Raw genomic sequence first — 18,360 nt, forward strand, 5'->3', positions numbered from 1 at the left:
GAGAGCCTGTAACCTGAGCCAGGAGGGGGAGGGGGAGGTAACACCTCTGCCTGGGAATGTGGAAAAAGGCTGCAGGAGAGAGCCTTGGGGGTGGGGGGGGTTAGTTTCAGTTTGGTGCTGGGTGGCGGAACGCAGGGAACCCCAGGGCTGGGGTCTAAGCTCCCTGCCCCCCAGAAGGACTTGACTGAGGGGTCCTGGTTGTACCCACAAGCTCTGTTTTAGACTGTGTTCCTGTTGTCCAATAAACCTTCTGTTTTGCTGGCTGGCTGAGAGTCTCAGTGAATCCCAGGAAGAGGGGTGCAGGGCCTGGACTCCCCCCACACTCTCTGACAAGGGGAATCCTGGACTCAGTGAAACTGTAGGCAGGAGCAAGGAATGCGGGACAGGCTCACCTAAGCAGGGACGGGTTGGCAGCAGACATGCCAAACCCGTGAAAAAATGCAGAAATTGGGCTTGTTTTTGGCTTAATTGGCTTATGAGTTCCTTGTTGGCTAGTTTTTGGCTTTTAGCTTTTTGCTTCTTTTTTTTTTGATCGGATCCTGGCAAGCAGGGGCAACGAGGAGCAAGCAAGGGCAACGGGGGGAGAGAGTCAGGGGTGTACAGTGGGCCCACCCAGCACGCCGGGGGAATCTAGTCACATAGAGTGTTGGGGTTCTTAGGGATTGGCTTGTTTTGGCCTTGTTTTGAAATGGGATTAGTTTGATTTTTGTCTTATTGTGAAAGTCGGGGTGCTTATTTACAGCGTTAAAGTTGGCAACTGTGGTTGGCAGGCCGTGCTGCTGCCTGGGCAGTTCTGTGGGGCCAGTGCTGTGAGCCCCGTATCTGTGGCTCTTAGTCTGGTTTCTGTGCAGGCAGTGCCAGGATGAGCTGTGCAGCAAGATGCCTGCCGAACACTCATCATCTGATAGCAGATAGGAAAGATTTATGTGGGAATTGGACTCTTCCTGGGAGCAGAGGTGAGGGGGAGGGGCCTGGAAGAATGAGGAGAGGGGTCGATGGGGGACTCTGGCAGAGCTGCAGAGAAGACCGAGGGCCCTGTTCAGTATGGCGCGGGGGGACTGATTGGCCTCTGAGGCTGGGAAATTCCCTGGGGAGCCCCAGGCCTCAGAGGCCGCCTTTAGCCCAGCAGCTTTAGGGCTGACTCTGCCCTGGGCTAAATATGGCACACATTACATGGATTAAGAACTGGCTAACTGATAGGTCTCAGTGTAAGTGTGAACAGTGCTGGGGATCGATTCTTGGCCCTATGTAATTGAACATCTTTATCAGTGACCTCACAGAAAACATTCATTCATCACCAATAAAGTTTGCAGATGGGAGTGGTAAATAGTGAAGAGGGCAGGTCATTGATACAGAGCGATCTGGATCACTTGGGAGGCTGGGCACAAGTAAACAACAAGTCTTTTAGTACAGCTAAATGTAAGTGTACCCATCCAGGAACAAGGAATGCAGGCCATATTTACAGGATGGGGGACTCTATCCTGGGAAGCAGTGACGCTGGAAAAGATTTGGAGGCTGTGGTGAATAATCAGCTGAACAAGAGCTACCAGTGGATTGCTGTGGGCAAAAGGATTAATGCGATCCTTGGATGCATAAACAGGGGAATCTCAAGTAGGAGTAGAGCGGTCATTTTACCTCTCTATTTGACACTGGTGCTTTAATGCTGTGTCCAGTTCTGATGTCCACAATTCAAGAAGGAGGTTGATAAACTGGAGAGGGATCAGAAAAGAGCCACGAGAGTAACCAGACGATTAGAAAACCTGCCTTAGTGACGGACTCCAGGAGCTTAATCTATTTAGCTTAACAAAAAGCAGGTGAAGGGGTGACTCGATTACAGTCTGTAAGCACCTGCATGGGGAACAAATATTTAATAATGGGCTTTTCAGTCTAGCAGAGAAAGGTCTAACATGATCCAATGGGTGGAAGGTGAAGCTAGACACATTCAGACTGGAACTGGGATGTACATTTTTGACAGTGAGAATAATTAATCATTGGAACAGTTTTCCAAGGGTGGTGGTGGATTCTCCATCTCTGTCAATTTTTAAATCAACATTGGATATCTTCGAACAGATCTTCTCTGGGAATTATTTTGGGGAAATTCTCTGGCCTTTGTTCTACCTGAGGTCAGACTAGATGATCACAGTGGTCCCTTCTAGCCTCAGACTCTGTGAACAAAGTTGGGGGGGGATAGGGAAGGGTGACAGTCAGGAGCTGCTAGTCAACAAGTGAGACTTAAAGCTCTGCAGAGCTTTCTCCCCACTCTAGCAACATCACCTGTGTGCAGCCAGCATAGCTGCACCGAATAGATTCCTGCACAGGGAGTGTGGAGCCAGTGCTTCAGGCGGAGGCAGCGCACGGAGCCCCATGGCCCTCCTGCCTAGGAGCTGGACCTGCTGGCCACTTCTGGGACGCAGCGCAGTGCCAGCCAGGACAGGTAGGGACTAGCCTGCCTTACCACCGCAACACTGTCGACTGGACTTTTAACAAAAACTGTACAGCTGGTCACCCTCGGTCAGACTGGTCCTAGGGCCTGTGCTATACACAGGGTCAGATTGGATGGTCACATGTGGCCTTCTGGCTTCACAATCTGTATTCTATGTCCTCCTTGCAGCCCAGGCCCAAGTACCCCTCCAGCAGAGCAGCTTTGGCAGCTTTTAGCAATTGTGGTGGTCTGATCCAGTCGGATATCTGCACACTTGTGGTGTTTGAGTCCTGCCACAAGCCGCCAGCCCTGGGCCCACACTATGGAGGGAAGCAGTGGTGGGGCAGCAGTGCCACTGCAGCTATATCTACACTCTAAGCTAGGGAGTGAATGCCCTGCTTCTGTTCACGTACTTGTGCAAGCTCTGCTAGAACGAGCACATGGAATCACTGCCCTTATACATGGTGTAAGGATGCAGCCTTTGGCGGGACGCTACTGAGAGTATCAATTCAGGACAAGTTGCTTCGAGCAGGGCAGTTACAGCCCAAGGCTGGGGTTCCTTTGCACACCAAGCCGGCCAGACAGAGAGGACTTTGGTTTTACCCACTGGCTAACCAGAAGTCACACAAGCAATTCCCTCAGACACTCCAGTTTCCCAGTACCACCAGCAGCACCACTTCTTATGGGGACGAATGGTTATGAAAACCAATACCCAGTAAAAGAAAAAAGGTTCTCCCGATCCCAAAGAACCAAGCCCCAGACCCAGGTCAATATACAAGTCAGATCTGAACCACAAATCACGCTGTTGCTAATCCTTTAGAATCTTAAGTTTTATTCATAAAAGGAAAGAAAGATAGATGAGAGCTAAAATTGGTCAAAGTAATCAATTACATACAGCAATGGCAAAGTTCTTGATTCAGGCTTGTAGCAGTGATGAAATAAACTGCAAGTTCAAATCAAGTCTCTGGAAAACATCCACAGCTGGGATGGGTCATTCAGTCCTTGGTTCAGAGCTTCAGTGTAGCAAAGTTCCTCCAGAGGTAAGAAGCAGGACTGAAGACAAAATGGAGATGACGCAGCAGCCTTTTATACCCTTTTGCCATGTGGAAGGACCCCTTTGTTCTTACTGTGGAAAATCACAGCAAGCAAGATGGAGTTTTGAGTCACATGAGCAAGTCACATGTCCATGTGTCATAAATATAAAGGGAAGGATAAACACCTTTAAAATCCCTCCTGGCCAGAGGAAAAACCCTTTCACCTGTAAAGGGTTAAGAAGCTAGGATAACCTTGCTGGCACCTTACCAAAATGACCAGTGAGGAGACCAGATACTTTCAGAGCTGGAGGGGGGGAGAAACAAAGGCTCTCTCTGTCTGTGTGATGCTTTTGTCAGGAACAGAACAGGAATGGAGTCTTAGAACTTAGTAAGTAATCTAGCTAGATATGCGTTGGATTCTGTTTTGTTTAAATGGCTGATAAAATAAGCTGTTCTGAATGGAATGTATATTCCTGTTTTTGTGATTTTTTTTAACTTAAGGTTTTGCCTAGAGGGATTCTCTATGTTTTGAATCTGATTACCCTGTAAGGTATTTACCATCCTGATTTTACAGAGGTGATTATTTTACTTTTTCTTCTATTAAAATTCTTCTTTTAAGAACCTGATTGCTTTTTTCATTGTTCTTAAGATCCAAGGGTTTGGGTCTGTGTTCACCTATGCAAATTGGTGAGGATTTTTATCAAGCCTTCCCCAGGAAAGGGGGTGTAGGGTTTGGGGAGGATTTTTGGGGGAAAGACGTTTCCAAGTGGGCTCTTTCCCGGTTATATATCTGTTAGACGCTTGGTGGTAGCAGCGATAAAGTACAAGGGCAAAAAGTAAAATAGTTTGGACCTTGGGGAAGTTTTAACCTAAGCTGGTAAAAATAAGCTTAGGGGGTTTTCATGCAGGTCCCCACATCTGTACCCTAGAGTTCAGAGTGGGGAAGGAACCTTGACACCATGCATGATTCAGTTCTTTACAGGTAGAGCAGCCATTGCTCACATGCTGCCTTGAACATTCCCAGGAAGGCTTCCCATATGTAGATTGGAGTCTCCCAAGCTCTATTGTCAGTAAAGTGTTTCTTGATTGGGCACTTACTCTGAAAATTCCTTTCTCAAGAAGCTGACCACATGCCTCACTAATGCTACTAAGAATCAAACACATTGTGATACAAGTACAGAGCCAATATTCATAACTTCAAATACAAAAATGATACACACATACAGACAGCCCTAATTATAACCAGCAAATTACAACCTTTTCATAGACACCTTACTTGACTTCCTTTGTACAAGATTTGGTGCAACTGTAGGACCTTGGTTGCCACAATGATCTATATGTTCACAGTTTATATCCATAACGTCATGCATGATGACATGGGTAGTAGCACCGGAGGCACGGTGGGGCCATGCCAAATACATGCCCCCCATTTCAGGCACGTTTGTACTCAACACAGCTAAGCCAGGCTCTGCTGCCGTTACCCATGCTACCGGCGCTATGCTGTTATTTATGTATGTCTATGAACAGCAATTCACAGCCAGCTCATAGTGTAGACATACCCTAAGACAGCCCCTGAGTCCTCTGTAGAATGGGGAGGGTTCTCCCCCCTCCCCCCACAGCAGTGCCATTGGGTCTCAGGGAAAAGAACAGCCTCAGGGCTGGGCCTGGGAAAATGGATCTTTCTCATCCATAAACTCACTCTATTAATATCAGGTGTCTTTCCATAGCCATTGCCAAGGGTGGGGCCAGAGAGCAGTGCTGTCAGCCCATCAGGCTCACCTCCTGAATGGGCCGAGTGTGACAACACCACTGCTAGGCTCCCGGCCCTGCTCAGAGTCAGGACCATGGAGACCCCAGCTACAAGAGCTGTACCTTGTGGGATGGGGGTGTGATGCAGCAGGGAAGGGGGAGTGTTGACCTGGGAATGTGGCAGGGGAGTTTGACTGGGGATGGGAGACCTGAGAGCCTGTAACCTGAGCCAGGAGGGGGAGGGGGAGGTAACGCCTCTGCCTGGGAAACTGGACAAAGGCTGCAGGAGAGAGCCTGCTGGGGGGTTTTTGTTTTCAGTTTGGTGCTGGGTGGTGGAATGCAGGGAACCCCAGGGCTGGGGTGTAAGCTCCCTGCCCCCCAGAAGGACTTGACTGAGGGGTCCTGGTTGTACCCACAAGCTCTGTTTTAGACTGTGTTCCTATTGTCCAATAAACCTTCCATTTTACTGGCTGGCTGAGAGTCACAGTGAATCCCAGGAAGAGGGGTGCAGGCCCTGGACTCCCGCACGCTCCGTGACAACGGGTTGTTCTCCACCCCAGGAATTGGGGGCTCCACTGGCCCCTTTCACTGCCCTCCTCTCCAATGTTTGTGTCCCCAGATTCTATGGACCCACTCACCCCAGCCCCCACATTGCTGCCTTTCTTGTTCCAGGGTCTGCTTGCCCATTTCTAAACTTCATCAACCTGGAGAGAAATGCATATTAGAACCAGCATGGTACATGTCACTGTGATCAGAGCAACTCCCCACCAGGGAACCCTGCACCTCAGTGACATAAGAACAGCCATACCGGGTCAGACCAAAGGTCCATCTAGCCCAGTATCCTGTCTTCCAACAGTGGCCAATGCCAGGTGCCCCTGAGGGAATGAACAGAACAGGTAATCACCAAGTGATCCATCCCCTGTCTGCTCATTCCCAGCTTCTGGCAAACCATCCCCAGCTGGGGAACAGGGGCCTTGCACCAGGCCTGAACCTCAGCACCCCCAAGGTCTGCCTGCCTGAGATTGGGAGTGAATTCGAGAGGGGAAGACATCCCACACCCAAGATCCTTCAGAATCAGAGGGTTAGAAGGGACTGCAAGGGTCCAGACCTAAAGATGCTGAGCAAGAGCAGGTTAGCTGAGTTCAGTGGCCTATTGACCTCCCCTTTCCTACCTCCCCCCCTCCTCACCCTTCTGAAGGGTTGGCAACCCTTCAGGTTGCCCTGGAGTTTCCAGAAATTAAAAATTAATCTTTCATTAAAGATTATGTCATGTGATGAAACCTCCAGGAATATGTCTAACCAAAATTGGCAACCCTACCCCTCCTGGAGCTAAGCCGTAAGGCACCTACCTGCTCCTCCTTAAGATCCAGCTCTGCTCCAGGGCCTACGGGAAAGTGCCAATGGCTCAGGGCTAAGCAGAAGAGCCAGTGGAGAGAGCTGAGAATGATTATCTTGTAGCAGGCCTGGGTAACTCTGCAGTCTTAACCCTGCTCCCCTCCTCCCTGCATTGTGTTTCTCAGGCTCACTCATTTCTCTCAAGCTCTTTGGGGCGGCTCAGTACCTGTGAGCACTGAGCATGTCTCTGGGGCAGTACGGTGCTCCAGAGAGGCTCCCTTGCAGCAAGCAGCTCATAGACCTTAAGGCCTGTTGGGAACATTAGATCATCTAATCCGACCTCTTGTATACCACAGGCCAGAGACGTTCATCCATTCACCCCTGTACTGAGCCCAATCGCGTGTATTTGAGTAAAGCTTTTCCAGAAAGGTACCAGTCTTAATGTGAAGACAAGAGGTGGAGACTCCACTCTAGGAGTTTGTTTCAGTGCTTAAGCACTGTTACAAATTGTGCCTTATTTCTAATTTGATTTTGTCTGGCTTTAACTTGTAGCCATTGGTTCTTGTTTTGCCTTTCCTGCTAGGTTGAAGAGCCCCTTATTACCAGGTATTTTCTCCCTAGGAAGATCCTTGTAGGCTGTAATCATAGAATCATAGAATATCAGGGTTGGAAGGGACCTCAGGAGGCCATCTAGTCCAACCCCCTGCTCAAAGCAGGACCAATCCCCAATTAAATCATCCCAGCCAGGGCTTTGTCAAGCCTGACCTTAAAAACTTCTAAGGAAGGAAATTCTACCACCTCCCTAGGTAACGCATTCCAGTGTTTCACCACCCTCCTAGTGAAAAAGTTTTTCCTAATATCCAACCTAAACCTCCCCCACTGCAACTTGAGACCATTACGCCTTGTCCTGTCCTCTTCTACCACTGAGAATAGTCTAGAACCATCCTCTCTGGAACCACCTCTCAGGTAGTTGAAAGCAGCTATCAAATCCCCCCTCATTCTTCTCTTCTGCAGACTAAACAATCCCAGTTCCCTCAGCCTCTCCTCATAAGTCATGTGTTCCAGACCCCTAATCATTTTTGTTGCCGTTTGCTGGACTCTCTCCAATTTATCCACATCCTTCTTGTAGGGTGGGGCCCAAAACTGGACACTGTACTCCAGATGAGGCCTCACCAATGTCGAATAGAGGGGGACGATCACGTCCCTCGATCTGCTCACTATGCCCCTACTTATACGTCCCAAAATGCCATTGGCCTTCTTGGCAACAAGGGCACACTGCTGACTCATATCCAGCTTCTCGTCCACTGTCACCCCTAGGTCCTTTTCTGCAGAACTGCTGCCTAGCCATTCGGTCCCTAGTCTGTAGCTGTGCATTGGGTTCTTCCGTCCTAAGTGCAGGACCCTGCACTTATCCTTATTGAACCTCATCAGATTTCTTTTGGCCCAATCCTCCAATTTGTCTAGGACCCTCTGTATCCTATCCCTGCCCTCCAGTGTATCTACCACTCCTCCCAGTTTAGTATCATCCGCAAATTTGCTGAGAGTGCAATCCACACCATCCTCCAGATCATTTATGAAGATATTGAACAAAACCGGCCCTAGGACCAACCCCTGGGGCACTCCACTTGACACCAGCTGCCAACTAGACATGGAGCCATTGATCACTACCCGTTGAGCCCGACAATCTAGCCAACTTTCTACCCACCTTATAGTGCATTCATCCAGCCCATACTTCTTTAACTTGCTGACAAGAATACTGTGGGAGACCGTGTCAAAAGCTTTGCTAAAGTCAAGAAACAATACATCCACTGCTTTCCCTTCATCCACAGAACCAGTAATCTCATCATAGAAGACGATTAGATTAGTCAGGCATGACCTTCCTTTGGGAAATCCATGCTGACTGTTCCTGATCACTTTCCTCTCATGTAAGTGCTTCAGGATTGATTCTTTGAGGACCTGCTCCATGATTTTTCCGGGGACTGAGGTGAGGCTGACTGGCCTGTAGTTCCCAGGATCCTCCTTCTTCCCTTTTTTAAAGATTGGCACTACATTAGCCTTTTTCCAGTCATCCAGGACTTCCCCCGTTCGCCACGAGTTTTCAAAGATAATGGCCCATGGCTCTTCATCATCTCTGTCTTCCTTTTGATAAGCTAAAGAGATGGAGCGCCTTAACTCTTTCAGTCTAAAGCATTTTTCAGCCCTCACATAATTTTTGAGGCTCTACTCTTCACCCTCTATAATTTATCAACAGCTTTTTAATAATGTGGACACCAGAATTCACCGCAGTATTCCAATGTTGGTCTTGCCAATGCTGTAAATATAGAGAGGTAAAACCACCTGCCTAGCCTCCTCCCTACTCCCCTGTTTATATGCCCCATGAGCACATGGTCTGGAGTTTCTTCATCTCATTAGGAATGTAGGGAAAAGTGTTGCCTTCCCGCTAAGCTAAATGTCTTCAGGCTTTACTCTTTGAGAGCACTGACCCAGAAGAGGTAGGGGTGAGGGGTGGGGCTCTGGGAGGGAGTTTGGGTGCTGGGTGCAGGCTCTGGGCTGGGGCAGTGGGTTGGGGTGTGGGCGGGGGCTGAGGGGTGCAGGCTCTGTGAGAAAGTTTGGGAGCAGGGTGCGGGTTATGGGCTGGGGCAGGGGGTTGGGGTGCGGGAGGAGTCAGGGGGTGGCATTTACCTTGGGCGGCGCAGCTCCCAAAGTGACCAGCACACCCCTCTGGCAGTGGCTCCTAAATGGGGGTGTCTTGGGGGGTCTCTGCACACCACTGCCCGCAGGTGCCACACTTCCCGGCCAATGGGAGCTGTGGAATTGGCGGTTGGGGGGTACAACACGCAGAAACAAACACACACTGCAGGGCTGCTCCTGAAAGCGGCGTGGAGGGAGGGAGGCAGCGTGGTCAGGGAGTTGCCTTAGTATAGCAACCAGGCAAGGTACTAACAAACTTCCACAGGACTTTATTTTTAAAGTGGAAACCTTATTACAAGCTGCTGCTGCACCCTCGGTAGCTCTCACTCTGCCTCCTCAATTTCCCCCACCCTTTCCTGTCCTTTCAAACTCCCAACAGCCAGTGCTCCCAGTTCTAATAATTACAAGCAGCATCTAAACACCACATTCCCTCCTCTCTTAAGAAACTCTCCCAATTAAAATAAACATTTTTGTTCTAACCACAGGAACAAATATGAAACAAGACACTATATTGTTGGCAGAAATATTACACTGAAAACACCGTAGATATTACATATCATAGTCTCTAGTCCAGACAGGTGGTCGTCTGGGTCTGACAGGCCATCTCTCAAGCCCCGGTTCCAGGTCAATGTCTTGTTGTGTTGATACTACAGTGAAGCTGTCCAATGCAGACTGGGTGTTGGCATAATCTCCTCTTGGTGCATAGGCAGGTGCAAGATAAGAAGCATTCCATACCTGCCCATCAGAAAGTTGATAGGTGTAAGGTCCCTTCTTCTCTATGATTTTAAGAGGAGCTGTGAATTTATGGTCCCCTTTGCGTAAAATTCCAGGTTTTTGTATTCTAATGAAGGAACCGCACTCAAACTTTGGTTCCTTAGCTTGTCTGTCAAAGCCTTATACTTTGCTTGGTTCTGTTCAACTGTTTTTCTCACATCATCCTCGGTTGGGGCATCCAGTCGTGCCTTTAACAATCCAGCAATGTTCAGTTTAGTATTCATCTGTTTCCCATGCCGTAACTCTGCGGGTGATCTTTGCGTGGTGGTATGTCGTGTAGCCCGGTATGCTTGCAAGAAATCAGTAGTGAAGGTTATCCACAATCGCCCTTCCAGTTTAGCCGTTTGCAAAATCTCTTTCAAACTTCTATTAAACCATTGGATTTCCCCACTGGCTTGAGGGTAATATAGGGATGACCTTCTATGTAAAATGTTCCTCTGTGCTAGAAAAGTTTCAAATTCCAGGGAAGTAAATTGACTACCATTATCTGAAACCAGTTCTTTGGGGCTACCTTCCCTGCTAAAAACTGAAGAGAGGAACTTAATTACTGTAGCAGAAGAGATTTGCGATGTAAACACTACTTCAGGCCATTTACTGAAATAGTCTATTAAAGTGATGGCATAATGGCAGTCACTTGGAGCAGTATCAAAGGGTCCTACAATGTCAATCGCCACTTTTTCCCATGCAGATTCAGGAAGAGGAACAGTCTGTAATGAAGGGGTACATGTCACTGCTGTCTTATCATGCATTTGGCAAGTGACACAGGATTTTAGTACAGCCTGTGAAATTGTATGCCCCAGAAAGGAGAGTTCAGTTTATCTAAATTTGTATTTGGACCTATTAAGCTTGAGGCCTGCTTTGCTGATGCAGTTTAGTACAGACTGCAGGTTATTGTCATGCTCCTCAGAAGTATTTCCAAACACGATAATATCATCCAGATAGCACTGAACTCCATGTTGATTCTTCAGAATCAATGACATCATTTTTTGGAAGGCACTTGGGGCAGATGCGAGACCCTATGGAACACCTTTAAAATGAAATAGTCCCTCATGTGTAATAAATGCTGTGAGGTCTCTGCTATCTTCATGCAACGTAACCTGGTAGTATGTGCTCTGCAAATCAAGAGTAGAAAACATCTTTGCTCCATGGAGTTCTGTAAATGCTTCTTCTATGTGAGGAAGAGGATGGCTGTCAATCACAATAGCTTTATTTGGCTCCCTTAAATCCACACAAAGGCGAATGCCTCCACCCTTCTTCTGCATCACTACGACAGGTGAAACCCATTCTGAGGAGTCAATCTCTTCAATAATGTCCTTTTGAACAAGTTTTCTATGTTCCTCTGAAACAGCTTCCCTGACTGAAAATGGTAAGCTCCGTAACTTCTGTTGTACAGGCATCACATTATTCTATATTTTAACTTTATGCAGAAACCCATAAGCACAGCCGAGTTGCTCCTCAACCTGGTGTTGGGTCCCAGCTGAAACTGGTGTGTGTACCGCAGGAATGCTTTGCTGAGGAAGATCAATTCGTCCATTAACTACCCTGAGATTTAAAGCAGCCAATAAATCTCTGCCAAGGATAGGAGTGCCTTTGTGGACAATGTAGAACTCTGCAGTTACACAGCAATCACCAAAAGTAACTATTGTTGGCAGGCAGCCACATACTGGAATATGGTTTTTCAAATAACACACCAAGTGAAGTTTGGGTTCAGGAAGAGGCACATCTTTAAAGTAATGCAAATAGATGGAATCAGGTAGTATAGATACTGCTGAGCCAGTGTCCAACATTAGCTGAATAGAGTGTGGTTTGCCTGAGGGTATGGCGGAAACGTTTACAGTGCACTTTATTTGTTCTGGAATATGTGCAGTAGTGATTTTGTCCACGCTCAGCACAGTAACATCTGGTATTGTAACTGTATGCACCTGTTGATTGAACTGGCTGCTGTGACATACTTTAGCAAAATGTCCAATCTTTTTGCAATGATTGCACTGAGCTACCTTTGCCGGATATCCTGTGTAGCTTGCAAGGTGTTGTGGGGGTCCACAGCGAAAGCATGCTTTTACTGTATTTTGAATTTGCTGATTTGGTGGTTTTTCATTAGTTTTTCTCTTGCAATTGTGTGTCTGCAGTGATAGTGAACTTTTCTGCAAAGGAGTCACAGCTTGGACTGTGCGTCCTGTATCCATGCTCATCATTTTGGCTTCAGCTGTAGCTGACTCAATCTGAGTAGCAATGGTTATTGCTTTTTCTAGTGTAAGTTGTGGTTCTAGAAGTAAGCATTCTCTTACACAAAGCATGGTTGTTTTCTCAATGAGCTGGTCTCTAATCATCTCATCTGCCATATTCCCAAAGTTACAAGTTACAATCAGACTCCTCAGGGAAGCAATATACTGCATTATAGTCTCCCGTGTTTTCTGCTCACGCTGGCGAAATCTGTAGCAATTAGCTACTACATTCAGTTTTGGCACAAAAAATTTCTTTAATGCAGTGAGTGCAGTCTTATATTTATGATCTGCAAGGGGAAAAGTGTAAAATATACGCTGCCCTTTTGCTCCAAGGCAGTGGATTAGCAGAGCACACTTTCTTACTTCAGAAATCTCTGTAGCACTGATTGCAAGCAGATAAGTCTCAAACATATGGATCCAGGCAGTAAAAGCAATTAGAGGCTCACCTGGGCTTTGCAGAAAGGATGCAGGTGGGTTCAGAGGCAGAAGATCCATCCTCGTCGCCAAAATGTTGTAGCAACCAGGCAAGGTACAAACAAACTTCACCAGGACTTTATTTTTAAAGTGGAAACCTCTTTACCAAGCTGCTGCTGCACCCTCGGTAGCTCTCACTCCACCTCCTCAACTTCCCCCCCCCTTCCTGTTTCCTGTCCTTTCAGACTCCCAACAGCCAGTGCTCCCAGTTCCAATAATTACAAGCAGCATCTAAACACCACACTTAGCTCTGCTGTGCTGCTGCTGGTACGTCTCTGCGCCCCTTTGGGGGGGCGGGGGGCAGTGGGTCTCCATGCACAGCCTGGGGAGGAGCAGTGCGTGGAGTCGCCTCCGCCCGCCAGGGACACGCAGAGATGTGCGAGCCGCTTCCGGGAGTGGCGTAGGGCTACCAGCCACAGAATACAGGCAGCCTGCCTGCCTGAGCCCTGCTGCACCACCGGCTGGGATTTGGGGGCTGGTTGTCAGATGAGATTTGTCCTGCATTTTGGGGGCCCCCCTAGGTAATGATGATGGCTTTGGTGGGACCCAACGGAGAGTGCCAATTCAGGACAAATTGCTTAGAGCAGGGCAGTTACAGCCCAAGGCTAGGGTTTTTCCACCTCTAAGGCAAACCAAACCAGCCAAACAGAGAGGACTTTGGTTTTACTCCACTAGCTAACCACAAGTCACACAAGCAATTCCATTAGACACTCCAGTTTCCCAGTATCACCAGCAGTGCCACTCGTTATGGGGACGAATGGTTATGAAAACCAATACCCCAGTAGAAGAAAAAAGGGTCTCTCAATCCCAAAGGACCAAGCCCCAGACCAGGGGTGGGAACACTTTTTGGCCTGAGGGTCACATCGGGGTGCGAAACTGTATGGAGGGCCGGGTAGGGAAGGCTGTGCCCCCCAAACAGCCTTGCCCCCACCCCCTATCCACCGCCTCCCACTTCCCAGCCCGACTGCCCCCTCAGAATCCTTGACCCATCCAACCCCCCCTGCTCCTTGTCCCTTGACTGCCTGCTCCCAGGACCCCCCCCACCCCAATCTTTCCCCCCTGGGACCCCACCCACAATCCAACCCCCCTGCTCCCTGTCCCCTGACTGCCCCCCGACCCCTAGCTACACCTCCATCCCGTGACAGGCCCTCCCGGGACTCCCACGCCCTATCCAACCTCCCCTGTTCCTCATCCCCTGACCACCCCCCCGCCAAACCTATGCCCCATCCAACTACCCCCGATCCCTGTCTGCTGACTGCCCCCAGGGACCCCCTACCCTATATCCAACACCCCCCGCCACTGCCCCCTTACCATGCCACTCAGAGCAGCAGGTGCTCGCAGCCAGCCGCACTGTCCGCAGGGCGAACTTAGGCTGCGGGGGAAGGGGGACAGCAGGGGAGGAGCCAGGGACTAGCCTCCCAGGCCAGGAGCTCAAGGGCAGGGCAAGGGCGGTCTGGTGGGCCAGATATGGCCCGCGGGTTGTAGTTTGCCCATCTCTGCCCCAGACCCAGGTCAATATACAAATCAGATCTTACCCACAAATCACGCTGATGCCAATCCTTTAGAATCTAAAATCTAAAGGTTTATTCATAAAAGGAAAAAGATAGAGTTGAGAGCTAGAATTGGTTAAATGGAATCAATGACATACAGTAATGGCAAAGTTCTTGGTTCAGGCTTGTCTCAGTGATGGAATGGTGAAACACTGGAATGCGTTACCTAGGGAGGTGGTAGAATCTCCTTCCTTAGAGGTTTTTAAGGTCAGGCTTGACAAAGCCCTGGCTGGGATGATTTAACTGGGAATTGGTCCTGCTTCGAGCAGGGGGTTGGACTAGATGACCTTCTGGGGTCCCTTCCAACCCTGATATTCTATGATTCTATGATTCTATGAATAGGCTGCAGGTTCAAATCAAGTCTCTGGAGAACATCCACAGCTGGGATGGGTCATTCAGTCCTTGGTTCAGAACTTCAGTGTAGCAAAGTCCCTCCAGAGGAAAGAAGCAGGACTGAAGACCAGATGGAGGAGCTGCAGCAGCTTTCTATAGTCTCTTGCCATGTGGTCTCTGCTTTCTTTGTCCCAAAGACAAGCTGTCCATCCCATGGCCTGGAAACACCTCAGAGTTCTGTCCATAGGCCTGTCCCTGCACACCTGCCTGAGTCCCAAGGCGTATCTGCCTTCTCTCAATGGGTCACTTGTATAGCTGATGGTCCTTAATGGGCCATCCAGCAGGCGAGGAAGAGCTGACACCAACTCGTCTGGGGTGTCACCCAGAAGCACAGCACAAGTTTGAACTACAGACAGGATAGAGCCAATACTTAAAATTTTAAATTCAAAAATGACACATGCACACAGATAGCATAATCATAACTAGCAACCTTCTTTTAGACACCTTATTTGACCCCCTTTATACAAGATTTGGTGCCACTACAGGATCTTGGTTGCAACAATGATCTATACGGTCCCAGATTATGTCAATAACGTCACACCCTGTCATTGGGGGCCCCGTGCCACTGCGCTGTTTGTTTCATGGTAAATCCTCTTCTGCCTGAGTGAGAGGAGGGGGAAGGGTGAGAAACTGGGAGGGAACTGGGAGCAAGTGTGGGGCAGTCCAGCTGGGCGGGAATTGGAGGGCTGCCTGGAACTGGTTTGTTTGCTGCCAGCTCATGGCTTCCACTCATTCTCTCTCTCTCTCTCTCTTTTCTTTTCAAGGTCCTGACCACGGTCACTGGAGCTATGCAGGTAAATACACTATGGTTACTCTAACCCTTTCATATCATGCAGCAGGCCCTGGGCCTGTGCCAGCTAGGGTTAATTATTACAGGGCTGCCTTGCTCACTCCCATGCTCTGCCTTGCCCTGCCCCTGTTCAGCAGCAGGGAGGGGGTCTGGTACCAACCCTAGAGGGGCTCACAAGCATTTCTGGGGCCACACAGGCCCAGGGAAAGGTGGGAGCTGCTCAGATTCAAATAAGAATCTGATGATTTAGATTACCCAAATAAGATGATTTAATTGGGTATGGGTCCTGCTTTTGAGCAGGGGGTTGGACTAGATGACCTCCTGAGGTCCCTTCCAACCCTGATATTCTATGATTCTATGATTAAGAGAGAGTGACCCTGTCGGAAACCATTGTTGGGCCCCATCCTGCCCATCTGTTCTGTGTTCCCACAGGCTAAAAGGTTCATTCACTCACTGAGCTGGACTTCACACACACACACACACCCGGGGGTCACTGGGAGAGCCAGGTTCCATGTTCACGCAGACCTAGGGTTGCTTCCTCTGCTGGAGCATTGACCCCTGGCTTAGAAGCACCTCCTCTCTTATGGGGTATTGACTCATCAGTCCTGTGTCCCCCTGCCATATACACCCCGCTTTGCAGCTAGGCTGGCTGTGCAGCTCCCTTCCCATAGGGAGGTGGCCCAGGGCACAAGCCAGGCTCCTGACCCTGTGCCTGCCTGGTGAACTGGCTGTTCTGCTGCCCGCAGGCACAGCCCAGCTGGATAGAGAGTTCCTCACATCACTGGCGTCCCACACCCCTGGGGCCTTTAACTGGGGCTGGGACTGGAAATCTCAGATGTGCCTACAGGACCTTTGCTTTGCTCTTTGAGCTTCCTGGCTCCCCTGACTCCACCATGCTGGGCTTCTCTGCTTCCTTATTTTCCTTCCATGCTGGGTTTCCCTGCTTCTCTCTCCACCCACCCCATGCAAGCTGCTGTCCTCCCGACATTCACACCAAGGCCCAGGTCACCATTATCCTGAGCCTTGTGTCTCATTTGCCCTGTAAATCAGCGTGGGGACACCTTACGCTCACTTTGCACTGGTGTCAGTGACAACACAAGGTGCAGGGGACTGGTGAATTAGGCCCCAAAATATGAATTGGGCCCTAGAGAAAGGTCTCACTCAGGGTATGTCTACACTACGAAATTAGGTCTAATTTATAGAAGTCGATTTTTTAAAAAGCGATTTTATACAGTCGATTGTGTGTGTCCCCACTAAGCACATTAAGTTGGCGGAGTGCATCCACAGTACCGAGGCTAGCATCGACTTTGGGAGCATTGCACTGTGGGTAGCCATCCCACAATTCCCGCAGTCTCCGCCGCCCATTGGAATTCTGGGTTAAGTTCCCAATGCCTGATGGGGCCAGAACATTGTCGCGGGTGGTTTTGGGTACATGTCGTCAGTCGCCCCTCCCTCCGTGAAAACAACAGCAGACAATCATTTCGTGCCTTTTTTCCGTGCGGGCGCCATACTGCTTTCAGCAGACGGTGCAGTAGGTCTGCAAACCGTCATCATCGAACGACCGCTTCCGCTGCCACTCTGCTCTCCTGATGCTATGAATCCACCTCGCAGGTCCTCTACATGACCATCATCATCCATCGCTTCAGCTGCCACTCTGCTTTCCTGGTGGTCTTGCAGAGCCGCTTCCACTGCAACTCTGCTCGGCTGCTCTTGTCGTGCTATACCACGACAAGCGTGCAGCCTGCTCAGCCGTTGTGTCCTGGCAGCAGACGGTGCAGTAGGTCTGCAAAACTGGTCATCCAACTACCACCTCCCCTGCAACTCTGCTCTCCTGCTCTCTTGCAGACGCCATATCATGGCAAGCATGGAGCCCGCTCAGATCACTGCGGCAGTTATGAGCATTGTAAACACCTCGCGCATTATCATGCAGTATATGCAGAACCAGAACCTGCAAAAGCAGGCGAGGAGGCAACAGCAGCATGGTGACGAGAGTGATGAGGACATGGACACAGACTTCTCTCAAACCATCGGCCCCGGCAGTTTGGCCATCCTGGTGGCAGTGGGGCAGTCTCATACCATGGAACGCCAATTCTGGGCCTGGGAAACAAGCACAGGCTGGTGGGACCGCATAGTGTTGCAGGTCTGGGATGATTCCCAGTGGCTGCAAAACTTTCACATGCGTAAGGGCACTTTCATGGAACTTTGTGACTTGCTTTCCCCTGCCCTGAAGCACAAGAATACCAAGGTGAGGGCAGCCCTCACAGTTCACAATCTAGTGGCGATAACCCTGTGGAAGCTTGCAACGCCAGACAGCTACCGGTCAGTTGGGAATCAATTTGGAATAGGCAAATCTACTGTGGGGGCTGCTGTGATCCAAGTAGCCAACGCAATCACTGAACAGCTGCTATCAAGGGTAGTGACTCTGGGAAATGTGCAGGTCATAGTGGATGGCTTTGCTGCAATGGGATTCCCTAACTGTGGTGGGGCGATAGATGGAACGCATATCCCTATCTTGGGACCGGATCACCAAGGCAGCCAGTACATAAACCGAAAGGGGTACTTTTCAATGGTGCTGCAAGCACTGGTGGATCACAAGGGATGTTTCACCAACATCAGCGTGGGATGGCCGGGAAAGGTACATGACGCTCGCATCTTCAGGAACTCTGGTCTGTATGAATAGCTGCAGGAAGGGACTTACTTTCCAGACCAGAAAATAATCGCTGGGGATGTTGAAATGCCTACAGTTATCCTGGGGACCCAGCCTACCCCTTAATGCCATGGCTCATGAAGCCATACACAGGCACCCTGGACAGTAGTCAGGAGCTGTTCAACTACAGGCTGAGCAAGTGCAGAATGGTGGTAGAATTTGCTTTTGGACATTTGAAAGTGCGCTCGCGCAGTTTACTGACTCAGTTAGACCTCA

The 18,360-nt window shown here is 49.4% G+C and overlaps 1 protein-coding gene across 1 annotated transcript in view; it reads left to right on the forward strand.

Annotated features, from left to right (window-relative positions):
- The window catches only part of CA9 (carbonic anhydrase 9), a 61,326-nt gene that overhangs the window by 9,054 nt on the left and 33,912 nt on the right, over positions 1–18,360 (forward strand). The window contains exon 2 of the mRNA XM_077818065.1: positions 15,412–15,441. Coding sequence (XP_077674191.1) covers positions 15,412–15,441 — 30 coding nt within the window. The remainder of the gene's footprint in view (positions 1–15,411; positions 15,442–18,360) is intronic.

The sequence above is a fragment of the Eretmochelys imbricata genome, chromosome 5 (assembly GCF_965152235.1).
Source record: "Eretmochelys imbricata isolate rEreImb1 chromosome 5, rEreImb1.hap1, whole genome shotgun sequence".
Classification (NCBI taxonomy): domain Eukaryota; kingdom Metazoa; phylum Chordata; order Testudines; family Cheloniidae; genus Eretmochelys; species Eretmochelys imbricata.